This window comes from Mesoplodon mirus, assembly GCF_964341445.2.
Source record: "Mesoplodon mirus genome assembly, chromosome: 13".
In the NCBI taxonomy this organism is placed as follows: domain Eukaryota; kingdom Metazoa; phylum Chordata; class Mammalia; order Artiodactyla; family Ziphiidae; genus Mesoplodon; species Mesoplodon mirus.
The window spans coordinates 87,091,107-87,113,933 of NC_138989.1; the positions used below are offsets into that span (position 1 = coordinate 87,091,107).

General features: G+C 42.1%; 1 protein-coding gene across 6 annotated transcripts in view; it reads left to right on the top strand.

The window, feature by feature from the left end:
* ZNF236 (zinc finger protein 236) overlaps positions 1–22,827 on the top strand; it is a 94,693-nt gene that overhangs the window by 29,388 nt on the left and 42,478 nt on the right. For all 6 annotated transcript variants that reach the window (XM_082641184.1, XM_082641188.1, XM_082641183.1 and 3 more), the window contains exons 7-11: positions 141–284; positions 3,272–3,475; positions 4,436–4,664; positions 12,638–12,910; positions 14,228–14,431. In XM_082641184.1, coding sequence (XP_082497310.1) covers positions 141–284; positions 3,272–3,475; positions 4,436–4,664; positions 12,638–12,910; positions 14,228–14,431 — 1,054 coding nt within the window. The remainder of the gene's footprint in view (positions 1–140; positions 285–3,271; positions 3,476–4,435; positions 4,665–12,637; positions 12,911–14,227; positions 14,432–22,827) is intronic.

Here is a 22,827-nt window from a genome sequence, read left to right on the forward strand (position 1 = left end):
TCTAACTTATAAGAAAAGGTATGATAAAGGGCTAGATTATTTATGTCATTTTAATTGAATGATAAATTATGATTTGCCATAATTTAAATATTTTAATCTAACAATTGTAAAAACTTCTTTTTTCTTTTTTCTTTTTTAAGGTCAAGAATGGCCCTACCTATAATTGTACAGAATGTAGTTGTGTATTTAAAAGTTTAGGTAGCTTGAACACTCATATCAGCAAGATGCATATGGGTGGGCCACAGAATTCAACAAGCGCTGCAGAGACTGCTCACGTTTTAACGGTAAGCTTAGTAAGCTGGTTGATAGAAGGTATTCTTTTACCAAATCTATCATCTTTATTATGACCTTGAAAATTGAATATTATTAATAGTATTTAGTACCGTAAAGGTGCTATAAAAGTTTCCTATATGGAAGTATGGTGCTACTTTTATTTGTTTAATGAGTGGAAGGAAATCAAATTTTTAAAAACTTTAGAATAATATTACATGATTCTGATTTATGGACTGTCATCTGAACTGGTTAGAAATAAGACAAAATGTAATCGTGTAATCATTAATTTATGAACTTGTAATTCCTATGGTCAGTGTTATTGATGATTATTATTGAATATTCTTTATCCTTATGTTATATTTTAAGAATCACTTCTCTCTTTAAAGTAATATTTCTCCAGGTCTAATGTGACAGTGATCCTTTTTCCTGAGACCTTGGGCTTTTGGGAAACTCAACTGTATTTTTCAGTGCATGTATTTAAAATTGTATGACCCCCAAACACACCCCCTTTTACTCCTTTCAGCCTCGATCTGCCACTTCTACTGCGCTCCCAATTGATCCTAAGTGGCAGCATCTAAGCATAGAGTTTGGTGTCCTGACCAACAGCAGAGGCTTTGGACGGACAAGTCTCGGGAGTGTTGAAGTAGCTCATGAGTGCCTTCAGCCGATAGTCTGTGTTAAGTCAGCAGCTGCCTCCTACCAAACGAGAAAATAGGCCTAGTTTGTATTTAGCTCCCAAACATGAGGTTCACATTTAGTGTTTACTTTTTCTTTTCTTTTCTCGCAATATTTGCAGCTTAGGATGATTCCTCAACTTACTCTTGATCAGGGAGGACGTTGTAAAGAAGGTCTAAAACTGGAGAATAATTAGAGTCTAATAAATTATGTCTTAAATTCTATTTTGGACTGAGTATTTTTTAAATAAAATTTTCAGTGTATAAATCAAGCAAATATTCATTTCCTTTGGCAGTATGCAAATCAAATATGTAGATGTAGTGAATTACCTGGAATGATAATGCAAATCATTTTTAAAATTTATAGTCTCAGCAAAAAACTGAAAATGTAGTATAGGGGTTTGGAAACCTGGGATCCACGCCACCTTTTACCCTCATCTGCGTGTGTAAGAGTGCTCTGTGTCAGGTTATACGTACTGTTTTTCAGGACTGTCTAGGGATCTGTGTTCAGCCTCCTGAACACTGTCTGTTATTTTGCCTCTCCCATTTTCTGAATCTTGACCTTTTTGCTTTACCTTGGAGGGTTTTTTGCAACTTTATCTTTTTTTGTTTTTAATTTTTTTAATATATCTATTTATTTATTTATTTATTTTTTGGTGGTATGCGGGCCTGTCACTGCTGTGGCCTCTCCCGCTGCGGAGCACAGGCTCCGGACGCGCAGGCCCAGCGGCCACGGCTCACGGGCCCAGCCACCCCACGGCACACGGGATCCCCCTGGACCGGGGCATGAACCCGCGCCCCCTCCATCGGCAGGTGGACCCCCAACCACTGCGCCACCAGGGAAGCCCTCAACTTTATCTTATAATTCTTTCCTTGAATTTGTTTTAAGCTAGTGAGGTTTTTAATTTCTCAGATCTTTCCTTGTGATCTGATCGTTTCTTTTTCAAGATACTCTTTTCTGGTTTGAGGTACTTTCCTTTGGAATCTAATCAGCATTTTCTTTTAAAAGTTCTCTTCTGGTCATTGAATTGTCTCTCTTGTGCATCTCCCCACTCCTCCTTCTTTCCGATGTCTTATAGTTCTTGGTTGCCTGTATTTAAGAAGGGGGGCATCAGGAAACCTGCCTCTGAACTTCTTATGCATCAACAGAGCTGGTTGAACTCCAGGGTTACTTATAATTGGCCAGGGAGCCAGCTCTTAAAATTGGGGTCCCTGGTGGCAGAATGTAAAAGATTTTTTGTTTAATCCAGGGAACTAAGGGCCACAAAAGGTGCCCTAGCTCTCCCCAAATAGTTTTTTCATTTTTATCTCTTTTGGAGGCAGTCCCCCATTTTTTTGCCTGAAGGTAAGTGCCTAATTGCCATCCGTTCTATGGAGGAAGACAGGGGATTCATTGTCAGTGTTAAGTATTTTAATTAATAGACTTTATTTTTTGGAGCAGTTTTAGGTTAACAGTAAAAGTGAGCGGAAAGTACAGAACGCTCCTGTAGACTCTGCTCTGCAGCAGCTCACATGAGTTACTACCCCCATTGTTACACCTTGCACTGGTGTGGTGCATTTGTTACAATCGATGGATGAGTACTGGTGTATTGTTGTTAACTAAAGCCCACAGTTTATGTTAGGGTTCACTCTCGGTGGAGCATGTTCGTCGGTTTGGGCCAGTGTATCGTGCCCTGTTATCCACCATTACAGCATCGCACAGGGTAGTTCTCTGCCCCTACCCTCTTCTGTGTATGCGTTTCACATTCCTGGGTTTCTGAGGAATCAGATCAGCTCTCTCTTCACATGTTCTTGGCTGTAGCTTTACAGAGCATTTATTCCTCCAGTGCCCCTATTTTTCGGGAATTAAAAAAAAAATTTAAACCACAGTGATTTCTTGCTTATTTTCTATATTTTGTAACTCTTTTACTCCTTCATTTTAATGGACTAAGAGGGAGATGAGGTTTGTGTGCTTCATCCCCCATCTTGAAGCAATAGTCTTTACCACCACTTACAAGACTTGAATTGTAGTAGAAAAAATTCATTGAATATATTTTTTTAAGGGCCAATTTTGTGTCTAACTTAAAAGTCAGTGAGGCATTTTATTTAAAATTTATGTTTGGATATGTATAGCTGACTCACTTTGTTATAAAGCAGAAACTAACACACCGTTGTAAAGCAATTATACTCCAATAAAGCTGTTAAAAAATTCATGTTTGGGGCACTAATTTTGGGATTTTAATGCTCATAAGGGAGATATGCCTGTTTATTTCCTTTTTTAAAAAAATGGGTGTACAAATTAACGTAATCGTTTATATTTTTAACGAAATGTTGCTGTGTTTCAGGCCACGCTGTTTCAGACTTTACCTCTTCAGCAGGAGGAAGCCCAGGTCACATCTGCTCCAAGTCAGCAGAGTTCCCAGGCAGTGGCCGATGTCATCCAGCAGCTGCTGGAGCTGTCAGAGCCGGGGCCGGCGGGGTCCAGCCAGCCACCTCAGGCTGGCCAGCAGCTGAGCATCACGGTGGGGGTCAGCCAGGACATCCTGCAGGTGAGACACACTTACCTGCTCCTGTCTGTGTTTGTCAGGGACTGGGTATCATCACTGAAAACGAAATATTCAGGTCTTGTCAAAGGAAAGGGATCTTCATTCAAAATGTGTCGTAATTGAAAAAAATATATTGAAACAAAATATGCTTGTTTGATTACTTATGGACAGTGCAGTATTTGAAATGATTTATTACTCGATAAATAAAAAGTTTAAAACTCGATCATTTTTTCTCTGTAAGTGAATTTTCTTGAAAAGTGTAGGCTTTTCAGAACTTCCTTTTATCTATCCTGGTTGACAGAGGGTAAGGAATATTTCATCCTTTCCCGCCGCGCTCCTTGGAGATAGCACTGCCTGTCTTGACAGTGTATGAGCGTCCCTGCTCGTGTGGCACTGGAGCGCGCCGAGGGCAGAGGGCTCTTCTGAGTCTTCCCAGCCCAGCTCCATAGCCACCGCCTTCATTCCCAGGCAGAGACAGCCTTCTCTCTCCTCTCCCTCTGTTTACTTGCTGACGTGAACACTAACCTCTCCCCTCTACCTTTGTGGTGACAAGTTGGCCGGGGTGTGAAGAATCTCAGGTTGTCATGACGGCTGACGTTGTGAGGGTGACCCCGCTGTAGTTTCAGCCAGTGATTCCTAAACGTGTTACAGAGAGCTAGAGTTGTCTGAGAGAAAATTTCTAAAAGGCAAGTGAATTAATTTCAGTGCCCTTGAATTTAGAACTGTAAATGCTTGCCACACCAGATTTTGGGTGGAGGTGAGATGTTATATCAGGAGGGATGTTTCAGCCTCCAAGGGCTGGGCGTTTCGCTCAGAGATGACTGCTTGGCAGTGTAGCTCTTAACGCCCAGTGGGATGGAGTCAGAGTTCCGTAGGTCAAACTTGGTCGCGTCTTTGTAATTGACTTTGGTGGGCAGGTGTGGGCATCGTGCCTCCTAACCTCCTAGTTCTGTTCTGTCTCAGCAAGCCTTAGAAAACAGTGGGCTGTCTTCAATTCCAGTTGCAGCGCATCCCAGCGACCCCAGCCACGCCAAGGCCGCGGCCACTCAGGGCCAGACTCCAGACGCTCCCAGCGTTTCAAGGGAGCCAGCTGACCCTACGGCCGCAGAGGGAGAAGAAGAACAGGAGAGCCCAGAGAAGTTGGATAAAAAAGAAAAGAAGATTATAAAGAAGAAATCGCCATTCCTACCTGGTAATTTTAGTATGCTTTAAGATTTAGACACTTTGGGTGGCCTATTGCTGCTTTTTAAGAAACACGCCCTCCTTTTTCTTACTGAAGGTGGTATGTTTGTTGAAGGCTCTGATAGTGTCTACCTAATAGCATTTGTTTATCGTAAACTTCGTTAAACTTACCCACGTCCCTGTGATTAGGGCCCCTCCTGACTCGTCCCTCCACTGCTGTCAGGCCCCTCCTTCCCTCCAGACCTTCCCGCCAGTCTCTGCCCCTTTGTCCCCCAGTGCCGCCGCCTGATGCTTCTAAAGCCCCTCTGCTCGAAACCCTCGGCCCTTTCCTGCCGCACCTGCTCCGGCACCTGCTCCGTTTCTCGGCCCACAAGCCCTCCGCAGCCTGCCCCAGCGTGCATGTCTGTCTTCCCTCCCGGGTCACCTGGATGCAAGCTTCCGTTATGGTAAACTTGGATTCCTGCAGTTCTCTCAACATTCTCACGTCTTCTGAATGGCACGGGTTTCCCCAGGCTTTTCTGCATCATGAATGTCTTCTTCCTCCTTCTCCTCTCCTGTTCTCTGTGCAGACTCTGGTGGTCATTTGAGGCCAGATCATGGCGCCTCGTTGTAGGAGCACAGGTCTCCCCCCTCTCAGTCCTGCAGACTAGAACGTTTGGGACCCCCGCGGTCCCTCACGTCACTTGTGGACAGCTAGAATACATTCCCTTCATTTCCGAATACCCCACGGTGCTCAGTATGGCTCATTGCACGGGAGCACGCATTAATGCATCTTTCTTGAAAAAAATAGATTCCTGCCTTCTGGGAAAAGCATTCCTTTGAGAATATTTTCTCAGTGAATGTAACTACTCTGCCCCTCCCAGGTGTCTTGGGAGCAAGTGCTTTCTTTCTGGAGAGCATGGAGTAACCCTGTCATCTCTATTAACACTTCTTTCTGAGAATGTATTTTCTCATTGTTAACGTGCGATTGTGAGATTCTCGTTTCTCAACCCACAAAACATTGTGGCCCTACTCTCCTTTTTCTTTTGATCTGGCCCCTCCTCCCCGAGTGAAAAATAGGACAATGGAATCTAAGCAGTTTATTGTCTGGGTTTTCCTGGGATCTAGAGAGGCAAGAAGGAAATAAAAGGCCATTGCCACATATTTTTAATAGCTATATGACAGCCTTGTAGGTTACACGTTTAGCTGTGCATTCTTGAGCGTCTCCTTTATGTGCCCCTGATAAACTGATGGAAACCCATGGTCCTTGCGAAACATTTTGTATGAGTTAACTGCTAGTCGTCATGCTGAGCCTATGAACATGCTCTGATGTGGCTGCAGGCAACATACACCTCTTCAAGTGAAAGGCCAGACCTGGCTTCCTGAAAGTAACGAGGAAGGGAGACTTCATCCTGGGCCGTCCCATATCTTCAGGTGTTAGAAACAGCTTTCTCTTTTGCACTGAGCATTATTAGATGGAGATTTCAAAATGGAACTGCAGTTAACCTTATTGTACATTGTTTTAATGTGGAGTGTTGTGTTCATCGAGTTTGTAAAGATTATGCAGATTAATTTTTTTTTTTTTTTTTTTTTTTTTCCTTTCTTTTTGCGGTATGCGGGCCTCTCACTGTTGTGGCCTCTCCCGTTGCGGAGCACAGGCTCCGGATGCGCAGGCCCAGCGGCCATGGCTCACGGGCCCAGCCGCTCCGCGGCATATGGGATCCTCCCAGACCGGGGCACGAACCCGTATCCCCTGCATCGGCAGGCGGACTCTCAACCACTGCGCCACCAGGGAGGCCCCCAGATTAATTTTTGAAATACTTGAATAAATGAAGTACTTAGAGCACTTAGCAACTTTATAGAGTTCTAGTAAATTTTAGATTAAATGTGATCCTTACTACAGGTTGGAGCCAGCTTTTTTTGTTTTAACCATCTCTCTGATATTGTGATGAGAAAATTATTATGGGGACATGTTTCTGTATAAAGATATTCCTCTTGATTAAAACTTTATAGGGACCAGTATACGTTTAATGTAACGATTGTTTCTGAAAATACCTCTTCAGGGGTAGTTGACACCATCTGATACCCTAAGAAGACCCTGAGCAAACTATTCTTGTCTCGTAAGTCGTAACATTTTCTTAACAGCTTAAAATTAGCCTTAATTACATTTCCAAATTGAACTCTGCCATCTGTAGCTATCACTATTTGATTTATTCAGTTTTGTGAGAGTGAATATTTTTAGTAGAATTTGCTTTGTTATTTTAAGAGGTATTTTGTGTATCAGTTAAACGTTTAACAAATGCTGTTATATTTATCATAAAACTTGTGACGTATAAATCATTATGAAGCTTTAATAAAGTCAGTTAACCTTTAAAATGTCAGCTTCCTTATCTGTAACAGGGGTAGATAAAAGGGATAGAATAAATGGAAGAGAACTGAATAGCGCCTGACACATACCAAGTGCGTAATGAATACGTACATTTTAAAGTTATTTTTTATTTTTATTTTATTTTTTTGTGGTACGCGGACCTCTCACTGTTGTGGCCTCTCCCGTTGCGGAGCACAGGCTCCGGACGCGCAGGCTCAGCGGCCATGGCTCACAGGCCCAGCCGCTCCGCGGCATGTGGGATCTTCCCGGACCGGGGCACGAACCTGTGTCCCCTGCATCGGCAGGCAAACTCTCAACCACTGCGCCACCAGGGAAGCCCTTAAGTTATTTTAAAAGCAGGTGAAACTTGCTCATGCCCCACAATTCAAAAGGTACACGATGGGATACAGTGGAAAGCGGGGAGTCCCCTCCCTGCTCATCTTGGTCCTTCACGCGCCCCTCCCTCAGGCAGCTGCCGTCACTGGAGTCCTCTGTGTCTTTTAAACAAGCTTAGGCATATTATTATATATTATATATTACTGTTTTTTAGCAGGATGTATGGCATACTGTATGTATTATTTTCTGGTTCACTTTTTCCCACCTGATAGCTTCTTTTACAAGATGCCTGAATAGTATTCCCTTTTATGGGTAAATAATATTTAGGTATTTGCCAGTACCAATAATACTGTCATGGATACGTGTATAGCTGTAGGGTACATTTCTGGAAGTGTCAGAGCTTTCAGAGGGTAAGTTCTGTAAAGATTGTTTTAAAGTACTGATTTTGAAATAATTGCAGGCTTACCAGAAATATTGCAGGAACAGTAAATACAGAGAATTGCCTTTTGCCTTCATCTAGATCCTCCCAAGTGCTAAATGTTCTGCTGCATTCGTTTTCCCTTTACCTAGTAGTATTTTTTGAGCTGTATCTATGGCATGTATTCTTTTCTAATTTGTTTGGCTTTTGAGTTAAAGGGGAGAGGTATTTTCTTTTTGTATAGCAGAAGGGGGAGAAATGTTTTTATGTAGCCAAATTTGTCAGTGTTTTATGACTTCTGGACTCGTGTAATACTTAGAATTCAACACTGACATTATGGAAAAAGTGCCTCTTTTATCTAACACTTATACTTCCGTTTTTTTATACATCATTACAAAATGATCACCATGATATGTACAGTTACTATCTGTTTACTCTCATATTTTAAACCAAATCTTTGACTCAGTTTTATTTTTTGTTTCCAGATGGGCACCCAGCTGCCTAGACACCATTTTTGAATAAGTCACATTTTCCCCACTGGAAAGCAATGCTGTCTTTATCATATATTACACTCTCAAAACTGTATGGGTCTTTTCTGGACTTGATTCCAGTAATCTGTCTTTTTATTCATGTGTTGTGATACCAAATGGCTTTAGCTTTATCGTGTGTTTTATAACTAGGATACCTAGTCCTCTCTCACTACACTTTTCTTTAAAGTGTATTTTTTACTGTTTTCACATATTTATTTTTTCATATGTACTTTAAAAGCGACTGCTAAACTTCCAAAACTAGTTCTAAAAGAATTCCTATTGGTATTTGTATATAAGTGATTTAATCAGAGAGAATTGATGCCTTTATAAATTTTTGTCCTTATACCAAAGAATAGGGTTAATAGGAGATTATATGAAATCATGTGTGTGAAACTTTTGAAAATTGTAAAGCACTATAGAACTTAAGGAATCTTTCATTCAATAAAAAAAATAACTTAAGAAAAAAGAATAGGGTATGCATTTCCATTTTCTCAGATCTTTTTTTTTTTCCATATTTTAGTACTATTTTAAAATCTTCTTCTGGATTTTGTTGGTAGGTATGAAGGATGTTGATTTTCACGTATTAAAATGTGGGCCTCTTTCTGAGTTTTAGTTTTTTAGGTGTATAATCATATCATTTGTAAACAATGATTTTACCTTTTCCTTTATAGTTATTACTGTGCATTTCTTTATCTTAACTAGTTACGTTGGCTAGTATCTCTCAAACATGATAAATTAATGGCAGTGTGATAGTGGACTCTTTCCTCACCTTAATAGGATTGCTTTTAGTATTTTCCTGTCAAGTCAAATGTTGTATTGATATGTTTTATTCACCTCCTCCTGTTTTTAGGTAGTTTTTTAAAACTTAAAAGTAGACGTTGAATTTTAGTAAATGCCTTTTCGTCTTGAAGATGACTATGCATGTTTTTTCTTTCAAAATTTATTAATGTGTTTGAAGAGAAAAGCTATTGCCCAGCACCAAGAAAGATTGCCACGTGGGAATGCAGAACTGGTTTTCCAGATCATTCAGTTTGTCAAAGGGTCAGAAATCTGGATTCAGTTTTCTGTTTCTAACACTGCCTGGGCCAAACAAAATATATACAGGCCAGATTTGGAGACAGCTTCAGGTTTGAAGCTTCAGCTTCAGCTTCAGCTGCCAGTTTGTATCTCTCTTCCAGTTCATTCCCAGAAATAATTAGAACCTGGTGACAGTTTTATGTCATCTTATGTAATTAAAGACATATTTTCATTTTTGTTTGGAAAAAAAGTCTGATTTGGGGAGATGATTTCCAGATTTTAGCTGACATATTACGCTTCTGTCTTATCTTTTTGTACGTTGTTTTTCTGATTTGTCATGATAAGACCTTTAGGTAATTATTGCACTTCTTCTAATACCTATTCGTTTTAAGCAATCTTAAGTTTTAGACTTCCTTAGTATAAGCAATATCACCTAAAATAAATATCTTTCTCTCACTTTAAAAACCAATTCCTTTGTTTTCTACTCTTTGCCCCCCACCTGCCGTGGTGTGTGTATGTTCTTCTCTTTGTTCTCGTTATTAGAAAAATATTACTTTTCATTCTTTTACCTAACCTCTTTCTCTATGTTAATTAGTCCCATAAAGAGTGTTATATTCAGGAAAATACATTTTCTCTCCTTACAGATTCACTGGCACATAAGGAGAAGTCCTTGTATTTACTGATAACAAAGAGAAGGAAACAAAGAGCTTTTCTTTTCCCTAATAAAACTATGTCTGTAAAGACACAGTTAAATAAAGAGTGAAAATTTTTCTGATGAATTTCATCAGCATGGCCCAAATCTCTTTGATTTCAAGTGGATTCCTTATTGTAGGTGTCTGTTTAATTTCTGGCTAATACATCTAATTGAAGTTTAAAAAGCTGATTCTGCCAAATTAGAAATTTGCCAATTTAGGTATTATTTTACTAATTATATTTCCGTAAATTCCACTTGCAATTTTTCTTCTGAGAGGAATAGCTTCAAACCTGGATCAAGGTTGAATAACAGTATGGGGTTGGCCAAAAGATTTGTTTTTTTTGTTTTTGTTTTTGTTTTTGTTTTTGCGGTACGTGGGCCTCCCACCGCCGTGGCCTTTCCTGTTGTGGAGCACAGGCTCCGAACACGCAGGCTCAGCGGCCACGGCTCACGGGCCTAGCCACTCTGCGGCATGTGGGATCCTCCCGGACCGGGGCACAAACCCGTGTCCCCTGCATCGGCAGGCAGACTCTCAACCACCGTGCCACCAGGGAAGCCCCGTTTGGTTTTTTCTGTATGATGGCTCTAGTAGTACTTAGTTGTTTTTAACTTCATTCAAAACAATTTTGTTAGATTGTATGACGGCTGTCCTATCAGCATGCATTTAAAAAAAGACTTAACCAAAACTGGTGAATTTTTGTGTAGCCATTTTAATATTGAAGAGAAGAAAAAAAAGCAACATTTTCAGCATGTTACGCTTTATTATTTCAAGAAAGGTAAAAACGCAACCGAAACGCAAAAAAAGATTTGTGCAGTGTATGGACAAGGTGCTGTGGCTGATCAAACGTGTGAAAAGTGGTCTGTGAAGGTTCATGCTGGAGATTTCTCGCTGGATGATGCTCCACGGTCGGGTAGACCACTTGAAGTTGATAGTGATCAAATCGAGACATTAATTGAGAGCAGTCAACGTTATACCACGCTGGAGATAGCCAACACACTCCAGATACCCAAATCAAGCGCTGAAAATCATTTGCACCAGCTTGGCTATGTTAATCGCTTTGATGTTTGGGTTCTACATGAGTTAAGCGAAAAAAAACCTTGACCGTACTTCCACGTGCAATTCTCTAGTTAAACGTAATGAAGAGAAAGCGTTCCGTTTTTAAAACAAATTGTGACGGGCGATGAAAAGTGGATACTGTACGATAATGTGGAACGGAAGAGATCGCGGGGCAAGCAAAATGAACCACCACCAACCACACCAAAGGCCGGTCTTCATCCAAGGAAGGTGATGTGTATATGGTGGGATTGGAAGGGAGGCCTCTATTATGAGCTCCTTCCGGAAAACCAAACAGTTCCAACAAGTACTGCTCCCATTTAGACCAACTGAAAGCAGCACTCGACGAAAAGCATCCAGAACTAGTCAACAGAGAACGCATAATCTTCCATCAGGATAACGCAAGACCGCATGTTCCTTTGATGACCAGGCAAAAACTGTCACAACTTGGCTGGGAAGTTCTGATTCATCTGCCATATTCACCAGACCTTGCACCTTCAGGTTTCCATTTATTTTGGTCTTTACAAAATTCTCTTAATGGAATAATTTTTAATTCCCTGGAAGATTGTAAAAGGCACCTGCAACAGTTCTTTGCTCAAAACGATAAGAAGTTTTGGGAAGATGGAATTATGAAGTTACCTGAAAAATGGCAGAAGGTAGTGGAACAAAAGGGTGAATACATTGTTCAATAAAGTTCTTGGTGAAAATGAAAAATGCATCTTTTATTTTTACTTAAAAACCAAAGGCACTTTTTGGCCAAACGCAATATTTAGCGTTGCAAAAGAATCTTCTATATTTGATCATAAATCCTGAACTCATTCATGATCAAATATGCTGTTTCTTTGTTTTAACTATTTATCAGTTCCTTTCTATAGCATAAGAATTTACCATTTCCTCATTATTTTTATTTGCATTTTTTTTTTTTTTTTTTTTTTTTTTTGCGGTATGCGGGCCTCTCACTGTCGTGGCCTCTCCCTTTGTGGAGCACAGGCTCTGGACGCGCAGGCTCAGCGGCCATGGCTCACGGGCCCAGCCGCTCCGCAGCATGTGGGATCTTCCCGGACCGGGGCACGAACCCGTGTCCCCTGCATTGTCAGGCAAACTCTCAACCACTGCGCCACCAGGGAAGCCCTTGCATTTTTTTATTAGTGATAACAGATCAGCTCAGACAGTACTTACTGTAACTTCATTCCTTCTTTTCACGTTCTCTGAGTTAAGTTTGGAGTCATTTGATCACACCTACTGTTACTTACACTTAGAGCAGACTAAGTCTGCCCTGCTAATTCTTGATTTATGTCATAGTACCTGTCTAGTTAGCGTTCTTATCTCTCTTAGGCTATGATTTGTGTTCGTATGGGGCTGTTAGGATTTTCTGCAAGATTCAATCATAGTCCTCAGTCATTTCAGTTATTACGGAAATTTCATCTTTTCCCACAGTTGATCATATATCCTCTGCTGTGGAAAAAGGTGTATAGCTTTTTATAGGTATGGTGTGCTGTCTAAATCTAAGCCTAGAAGGACATTAATAATTGGTGTAATGCGGTTTCGAGGCCAAGCTGGACCATTCTTCTTGTAATCTTCCTCCAGGGTCGATCCGCGAGGAGAACGGTGTGCGATGGCACGTGTGTCCCTACTGCACCAAGGAGTTCCGCAAGCCCAGTGACCTGGTGCGCCACATCCGCATCCACACCCACGAGAAGCCCTTCAAGTGCCCGCAGTGCTTCCGGGCCTTTGCCGTGAAGAGCACACTGACGGCCCATGTCAAAACGCACACGGGCATCAAGGCGTTCAAGTGCCAGTGCTGCATGAAGAGCTTCTCCACCTCGGGAAGCCTCAAGGTGCACATTCGCCTGCACACAGGTACGGGGGCCCCCCCGCCGCAGGGGGTTCACAGCGGGGTCTGTGGTGGTGGCTGAGTGTGTGGAGCACTGGTTGCTCTTTATTTTAATGAGTGTGACAGTGACCTTCTGTGGGCTGGGCACACGGTGCATGCTGTTCAACAAAGTCCACGTGGCCTTGGTCCTCATGGAGCCGATGGCCTAAAGAGGGCGCATTAAACTGTACCACGAACGAGTGGGGGCAGGAGTGCAGGGAGTGAGGAGGGGAGACTGCTGTGGGGGACGGGATTCAGATGCAGCCCAGGAGGGCCTTCCCGAGGAGGAGGCTGGCATCGCCCCCGTGGGGCCTCTGGGTTTTAGCTGGCACACTTCAGGCTGGGAGTGTCTGTGCTGAGACCTTAATATCAGTACCCACTCTGCCTTTCAGATATTTTGTCATCAGTATTAAGACACAAGAACTTTCATATTCAGGCTCCAGTTCTGTTCATAGCAGTTTTATTGAAATATAATTCACAAATCATAAAATTCACTCTTTTAAAGTGTGCAGTTCAGAGTTGTGCAACCGATGCCACTATCTAATTTTCGAACATTTTTATCACCCCCAAAAGAAACCCTGTACCCATTAGCAGTAACTTCTCCTAACCCTTTGAGGTTCCTGGGCTGAGCTGAGCATGTGAATGAGTATTTGAAAAAGCTGAAATGAGACTGTTTTGATATATGCCTTTCTTTGGAATCTGCATTTTCATTTGCCAATAAAATTGTAAGAAAAGGAAGTTTCCTTCAGAAAAGGGAAGTCATAGCAGAGGATTGTTAAGAGGATGTTATTACTGTCATCATCATCAGCAGTGACATTATTATTTATAATCAAACCACCACCATTTACTGCTCGTTTACCAAATGCTGGGCATTGCTAAGTGCTATTCAAACACAAGTGTATAGAATCCCCGCAGCAAGCCTGGGGCCCCGTCGTTATTCCAGTTACAGACAGGATGATGTGAGAGAGGAGAGCAGCCTTACTCACGTTAGCGTCTTAAGGACTACTAGTTGTTTGAACATCCGTTTTACAATTTTAGGCTTTCTCCTGAAAATAGTAAATGCCCCCTTTTTTTTTTTTTTACTTAAAATGCTCTTATTACATGCCTAAACATCTGTAACGTGCACTGTATGCAAACAAGGGAGAATAACTGTCAATTTATAATGTCCATGAAATTATAAACGTATGGCGTGAAACAACAAATTGAGAATTCAAATCAGTATTAAAATACTAGAATTTTATGTTGGCATTAACTGAGATGTATTTCTTTGGAATAATTCTACAGTCTGTTTTATTTTTTACCAGGAGTCAGACCTTTTGCTTGTCCTCACTGTGACAAGAAATTTCGAACCTCAGGCCACAGGAAGACTCACATTGCTTCTCACTTTAAACACACGGAGCTCAGAAAGATGAGGCACCAACGTAAACCTGCAAAAGTTCGTGTTGGCAAGGCGAACGCTCCAGTCCCCGATGTTCCTTTGCAGGAGCCGATCCTCATAACAGACGTAGGTAAGATTGTCCTCCCTTGGTACTTTGCAAAGGGCGTATGAGCATCATGGTCTGCGTAGTTAGAGAGTTGTCTGTGTGGTACCAGTGGAGTTGTGGTTAAGCACTGTTTTGCTTTATGGGCCAGCAGGTTTCACAATGAAATTAAGATCCTAGTTCTGGCTCAACTGCTACTCAGATTATGTTCTCGGTAAGAGGGAAGTGCTGTGTAACTGAAGATACTTATATGTGAGTCCTCACTAAGGAAGACTGTACCTCAGTGGACATGTGGGGTGGATGGGTGTCCTGAGTGGGGCACACAATATGCTGTGTCATTTACGTCTTAGAAGCCCTGCATGCTGTGTAACAGATCATTATCTGGGCTGCTTTAACCTTTGGATTAAAAGGTAAATCTGCCAGCTTTTAAGCTCTTTTTAGGCTTGGTGTTGTTATGATCAAGGTAAATTATGATTTTGTTAGAACTAAAAAAAACCCACTGTTTATGAGAATCTTCAGAAAAATGATTTTTGTAGGTCCTAAAACAAGATTAAAGGAAACTCATTAAGTTCTGTGCAAGAATTTACATTTTTATGCAGTTCTTCTGTATTTCATCGTCTTAGGCAAGATAATCTAGTCTGTGAACAAAATTAATATCAAACAAAACATAATTTAATATAAATAAAGCTTAAATGGTAAAAAAAGAGAGATACTGTAGACATGTCAGCTATAGTCCACTAATAAGGTGATCAATAGTCATGAGCTTTTATGTATCTAGGAGCATAGCATCAAAACATACAAACCAGAAACAAAAGAAAGGAGAAATATTCAAATTCTGAACCATAGTGAGAGACCCTCAATTAGACTGGTGTAAACACAGTGAGACTGAGGAGGATTTGAAGCACACATATAAAAAGGGTGAGTGAATGGCTTTAAAGCCTTGTACTCCAAAGTACACACTCTTTTAAATATGCATGAAATAGAAGTTGATCACATTCTAGGGTATAGAGAAATTTCAGGTTTTCAAAAATAGGTACTGTGAAGGATACAGTCTTTGATTACTGTTCAATGAAAACATAAATTAATAGAAAGTAGCTATCTAAAGTTTCATTATATGGAAAAGTAAGACTCAAAACTGCAATTACATCCTAGAAATGGGAACTTTTTTTTTTTTTTTTGTGGTACGCAGGCCTCTCACTGTTGTGGCCTCTCCCGTTGCGGAGCACAGGCTCCGGACGCGCAGGCCCAGCGGCCATGGCTCACGGGCCCAGCCGCTCCGTGGCATGTGGGATCTTCCCGGACCGGGGCACGAACTCGCGTCCCCTGCATCGGCAGGCGGACTCTCAACCACTGCGCCACCAGGGAAGCCCGAAATTGGAACATTTTTATAAACAGTTTGATGGACCAAAACTATTATCAGAAAAGACTGATAACAGCTTTTAAGAAGTATTTCTTACTAAAAAATAAGAACAAAAATAAATAAAATATATAACTCAAAAAGGTAGAAAAATAAAAAAGCAAGTAGCAAAAAGTAATAAGTATAATAATTTAAGATAGAAGACAAAATTCTAGTGAACATAATTTTACAATTTTTAAAAAGTTAACAGTAGAATAGATACCTTGACACGTCTCTAGTAAACTAAAGACCAAGAAAATATCTGGAATATTAGGAAGGAGAGTCAAGCTATAAGCACAGGTACAGATGAGATAAAAATTGTTTGCAGATGCTCTACAACATTTTGCTAATACACTTGAAAATTTAGATGAAATGGATTTTTTCTAGAATAACGTGCTTATCAGAACTGACTCTAGAAGAAATGGAAAACCCCCGAAAGACAACAAGTTTAAGAGCATACTCCCCAAATACCAGCCTGCAATGATTTTACGTATGATTTCTACTAAGCTTCCTAGGAACTGTAATTCTTAGGGTGTTTAATTGTTTAGGGTATAGACACTGATCGGAACTCCCATGGTAGGTTAGAACACTCTGATGTCCTTGTGCAGTTGTGGCAGCTCACAAAACAACAGACCAATTTCACTTAATGTGTATTTAATCTTCACCGTAGTCTCTAGGTTCTCAGTGATTTGTGTTATTCTTGAAATGCAAAAAAATCTCTGAAAGTCAGGACAGACTAAAAACTTACTTAGCAGCCCTAGAATTATCCTTCATGCTTGAGGGTAACCCTCAGATTACCAGTTTTTTCAGGTTGCCATGACTCAGGTTACACACCTGTGGGTTTCTTGCCGTTAAGTTTACAAATCCTCAGTTGAGTTGAACTGGAGCCCTGATTCTCCAAACTTTTTCCAAGGTTAAAATGGAGAACATTGTGCTTTTAGCTTCACAGACACCTGTATCTTAGACTAAATTAGTGGAAGCAGGATTCTCCTTTGTTCTAGGCTGAGTGGGACACATGGGGGAAGTGATTCATAGAGCTGGCTTCACATTGTAAATGTAAAATATTTCAATATTTATTTTACACTTCGTCGTTATTTGTATTTGTGTCTGTCTCTTCTCTCAGAAGCTGAGCTCCTTGGGGGCTATGTCGAAACAGTGTGACTGTAATTATGTTTGGGGGACAGATCTTGATAAAAACACGACAGAGAGGGTTTAGCATAGATGAGTTACAATTATGTGACTTAACTGGGAGATGAGATGCTCCAGTCCAGTCTAGTTACTTGAAGCTCAATACCTTTTACACTAATTACTGTCACTTAGGAAAGTATTAGAATGCATCAAAAATTACTACAGCAAGTAACTTAATCTCTGCATATTAAGGGAGCATTGTTGGATGGAATAGTCCCGTATAGTTGTGTAATTCTAAAAACTTCCAGAGGTGCGTGGGAACTTAAAAATAGTCTTTCCCAAACTTGCCTACATTCCTCACTCTTCATTTTCACAGATGTAAAAAGTGGGCCCTAGAGAGGGTTCTAACATTGCTTTTAGGTTCTACAACTAGAGCTCATGGTAAAACTAGAACCTGGGTCTTCAGACTTCTGGATCAGGGTGTGGTCAGTAAAGCTTACTTCCTCCCACACCCGTCGCCTTGCACCCCCAGCGCAGGAGTGTGGAGGAGCCGCCAGGGGCCCAGATAGCCACTGGATCTTGGCATCGAGCACCAGTTGTCTTTACTGAACACAGATACCGCGTAGTTCATTGCACTTGGGGCTGTTTTCACTAGACATGCGGTGTACTGTACTCTAAATGCTTTCTCTTCTAAATTCAAGAACTAAGTTTAAATAAAACAGTGTGCAGACTGGGGAAGTATTGGAGTCAGGGTGATTGTAATATTTTGATCTGTAGCTGCTTCTGGATTTTCAAATCACATGTGTACATGACATATCTATTTTTTTAAAAAGAAATCACTGTGTTTTCTATATATGACTGTGCGTATGTGTGAGTGTGTGTAATGGTGTATGCTCCCACCATTTTTGTGGAGCATAGATGTTTGAAAAATATTTTCTTCGAAGTGAGCCAGGCTTTGGTTACCTATTATCTTTTAAATTTATTTATTTTAAATTAAAAGTGGGCTTTTGTTTTGTTTTTAATTAATTAATTAATTAGTTAATTATTTACTTACTTATTTGGTTGCACCGGGTCTTAGTTGCAGCAGGTGGGCTCCTTAGCTGTGGCTCATGGGCTCCTTAGTTGCAGCTCGCCAGCTCCTTAGTTGCGGCATGCTAACTCTTAGTTGCGGCATGCAGGATCTAGTTCCCTGAGCAGGGATCGAAGCCCGGGCCCACTGCGTTGGGAGCGCAGAGCCTTGACCACTGCACCACCAGGGAAGCCCCTAGTTATCTATTATTTTAAACCTCAGCACTGTAATGATTGATCTTCCAAGTTTATACTCATGTTTTAATCACATTGATATCAGTGCATTTATCTTGCTTTTTCTTTCACATATTTGTCTAACCTAGTATACCAGATTTATTTTAAATGTTGTGTGTGATACACGTGTTATGCTTGTCATCATTCTGTTCTTCTGTGATTTGTGGTAGCTCTTGTAAGACTAAGTTGTAGTTTCCCCCAAGCACCATAACAACATAAAGCTTTTTCTTCTGTTAGTATAGAAGGAATTTTAGGAAGTTTTAAGGACATTTCTAGTTTGTTTTTGAGGCGTATTAGCTGAAATTTATCCATGCCTTTCTTTAAGATTAGTAGTTTCCTTAAAATAAAATACATATATATATATAAAGGGACTGATGGTCTAGTAGAAATGACATAATGTAGCCAAGACCTCCAGAGTGTTATGTATGTTTAATTCACCTTTAATTTTTTTCTTCAAAGATTAAGACCATATAATTAGCCTAGCTTTTTTTTTTTTTTTTTTTATTTTTTTTTTTGGTACGCGAGCCTCTCACTGCTGTAGCATCTCCCCTTGCGGAGCACAGGCTCCGGACGCGCAGGCTCAGCGGCCATGGCTCACGGGCCCAGCCGCTCCGCGGCATGTGGGATCTTCCCGGACTGGGGCATGAACCCGTGTCCCCTGCATCAGCAGGTGGACTCTCAACCACTGTGCCATCAGGGAAGCCCCTTAGCCTAGCTTTTTAACAGAACTTTGTAAAATTATTAGACGTGAAAAATAAAGCATCGGAAAAATGAAGCCTGTTATTTCACTTTCTGAGGAGCTCAAGGTGGGACCCCTCCCCTCCTCCCCAAAGATCTCAGAATTATCTGGGGTTCTGTTTAAAAATAAATATGCCTGGATGCTGCCCAGAGACTGTAATTCTGTGTCTAGCGGGGAGAAACTAAGGTAACAGTTGTATATACTGGATTGTTTATTGCAGCCCTGCAGTAGTGTACAGTTAGAAACAGGCAGAATGTCCGCCAGAAGTGCATTAAGGGAACTGGGTACACTGGCACAGTGGAATTCCTTGCCAGCATCCAAAGGGTGATGGGGATGATGTCATATGTAGTGACTTGGAGAGTTAAGTATATGTATGAAGTATGAACAGGTCGTTCCAGAACGGTGTGTATGGTTGATCCCACTTACGTTTTTGCATTACAAACTCTTCTGCTAGAGTGGATACTAAACTGTTCATTGTGGTGGTCTCTGACGGGTGTTACTGGGCACGTTCTTTTGCTTTTGTTTTTATGATCTTGTGAATTATTTGAGAAAGGGCCAGAGGACTTGCACAAGAGCATATTGGAAGGGACTGGGTAAAGGGATTCGGTGCGTGGAGGGCAGGTGGGGCTGGGGAGGACGCGAAGACAGGCTGGGAGGTAGAGCTGGGCCGGGACAGGAGCCTCGAGGTCCTCAGGCTCGGAGGGGGCCTCAGGGGCCAGAGCATCCAGGCCAGCTGCTCGGCCACAGACCTACTGTTGTGGAAAAGAAAGGAGCAACTGAACATTCTGTTCATGGGACCTGTTGATGATGGAGAACTTGTTTGCTGTGGAACGTAGGTTCCAGAAGCCACAGGAGAAAGAGCTGGGAGAACAGTGGGGCTGGAGGGGGGACCCTGCACCAGAATGGGGGTGACTTGGAGAGGAGGGACGTCCGTGGGCCTTACAGGGCTCACAGCTTCAAGGCCTGGCGCAGACAGCCAGTCTGAAGTCTCCCGGTAGATTCTGGCGTCAGGCTGCTTCAGTGCAGTCTGGAAGTCAGGGCCTGCCGCAGGAGACGGGTGGCGAGCTCTCTGAAGGTGCTGAATCGGGTGCAGCCTGGAGCCTTAGGGGCGCAGCCCGGCTCTGCCGTCTGACGAGCTTTGTGTCTGCACTGCAGGCTAGGGAGGCGCTCACCTGGAGCCCTGCTTTGCTAACTGACCTCAGGTCTGACTGGGAGGCAGTGAACCCCTGCACAGCCCTGCCCCCAGCACCCAGTACGGCTTTTTTTTTTTTTTTTTTTTTGATGTGGGAAATGGCAAAAGCAATACTTTGTTTCCTTATTTGTGAATATCTTATTTTTTTCCCTATGAGACAGATAGAAGACAACTATAGGAGGGCTTTTTACTTTTTAAAAATTACCTTGTGAATTTTATTTACTTTACCTACTTTCACGAATTTATACAATTTATATAAATAATTTATATAACTAATTGCTTAAAATTATTTCACTTTCCTGTGTTGCTTTTTAATGTATATCTTGTCTGATGAAGTCTATAAAATTAATGTCTCACGTTTGTATATTTGTACAGTCCATTTTAATTGTGGGAGGACAGTTTTAAATTTTTTTATTGGTGTTTTTCTTAGAAATCACTCATTCCGTTAAGTTCAGCAATGAACAAGAAAATGGCTTATCTGATATTACTTGGCGCTTATAGTTTTAATTAGGTGGTACTTTATGCTAATAGTTACTGAACCTGTTTGCATAAGATACCGGGGAACTGTGCCTAACAGTTGCTATTATGTGTTGCCTGTGGACCTTCCTTGCAGAGCATTTGAGGTTCACAGTTTCACAAGCTTCGCAGTGACCAGAGGAGCCACCCTTTTTGGCTGCCAGTTTGGAAAATACTCACTTGAGTTTTCTGTTCTCTTCATAGAATCTAACATGATTCCATGAAAGTAGATGTCCAGTAAAGGTTGACCGTCAGACTGTGAATCAACAATCTTGGTTGGAATTTGTGCATGCTTCTTTCCTTCCTTTCTTTCTCTGATTTTGTAAACACTGAGAACAGGATCATTAATGTATTCGATCGTATCTACGTGTCCTACTTGGCCGGTGCTCTTCGGCTCAGGGCTACATCTATGACCATGGGGCAGCCCCAGGCTCCAGAAGCTTAGCCCAGGGAGTGGGGAAAGAGAAAAGAGAACCAGCAGTGACAAGTGCTGGGACAGAAATGAGTCAGCGTGTGAAGGTGGGAAAGTGAGGCTCGTTAAGAATCACAGCACGCAGCTGCCTGGGTAGGAGCTGGCGGTGGGTGTGGAGGGAGGTAGGGACTGGTGCCAGGAGGCCGAGCCAGGTGGTCGCGGTGGCCCCGTTCTCGGTGGCAGACCACGGGAGGTGGCTGAGCAAATTGCCATTCGGGTCCCGGCGCACCGTGCCAGGGACATTCTTCTGCTGGTGACACGAGAAGGCAGAGCAGAACGTTCAGGAGGCTGGTCTAGGTGCGTGTCTGACACACAGCCACGCAGAAGAGTGAACGTGCATCTGGGTTCGGGAATCGTCCCTTGTACGGCCAGCTTGCCTCCGAGCGCCAGGCGTGTCAGCCTGTCTGCAGCAGACTTAGCGCATGTGTCCTGGGGAAGGTGGTGGGGTGGACTGAAGGACTGAAGTTTTCTCTTCTTGAGCGCCAGAGAGGAGTTGTTGGGAAAAAGGGCGAGGCCGTGAAGGATAGAGCGATGCTGGAGCTGCCCGGAGGGCAGGGCTTTGTGTGGTCCCCACGCAGCTCCCCAGTCCTGAATCCTTGTGAAATGGGAGAAGGTTTGGCAGCTCTTCGAGTGTGTGCCCTGTGGATTGTACACACATCAATCACAAGGGAGGTTCTGTTATTTTTTTAAATTATTTTTTGGCCGTGTCACACAGCATGTGGGATCTTAGCTCCCCAACCGGGATCAAACCTGTGCCCCCTGCCTAGGGAGGGCAGAGTCTTAACCACTGGACCGCCAGGGAAGTCCCACAAGGGAGGTTCTGAATTCTCTTTGCAAAATAAATGAGCTCTCATGCAGCATCGGGAAGTGCGGGTCCGTTCAGTTACGTCTCACATACGAGCGAAGCAAAATAGAAATAGCAGTGGAAACGGCAGTGGAAATAGAAACGAGGAAACAAGTTTAAGAACACTGGAAAGTGGGATCTCCAGGACTGGCAAATGGCACACTTAACGAGCGGCTCCAGGAGTCTGAAATCCCTGGCCCCCGCGTGACTAGGTGGATGGGGTTCCTTACGTACAACTAGGAGAGTTGGGAGGAACAAGCAGGTTTTAGGGGACAGGATTGAGCTGTAACCCGCACTGTTAGGGACAGTCTAGACAGCAGTGTGTTAGGAGGTGCCTGTTGGTAATCATTGCATGGAAGTGCATGGCACAGCTGAGGGAGCAGGGAGTGTGGCCAGTCCAGAGTCTTGGCTGACAGCTGCATCGTAGAATGCCCAGGTAGAACTGATAGCGTACGTCTTCCTCTTGTTGTTCCAGGTAAACGTTAAGTAATTCAGAGTGTTCAAATATATGTTTGTCCTGAATTTCATAAATAATTCAATTGCTTGATCAAGACTTACTTATTACACGGTCAACCTAAGGGCATTCTTTATTCACTGAAAGTATGTAAAACCTGAAATATTTAAGGTTGTAATTTTGCTGTTTACAGATTTTCTTTTAATAAAATTTCTATGAAAACCCTGACTTTCTTAGAACAAAAGATCATGTTGGAATCATTTCTGTCTTGAGTTTGTTATAGTACCTAGGGTACAGTCTTCATACTGAACAAATAAGGGACTTAAAAACTCTGATTAACCTAAACGTTGATGTAGTTATATAAATTGCATGCCAACAGA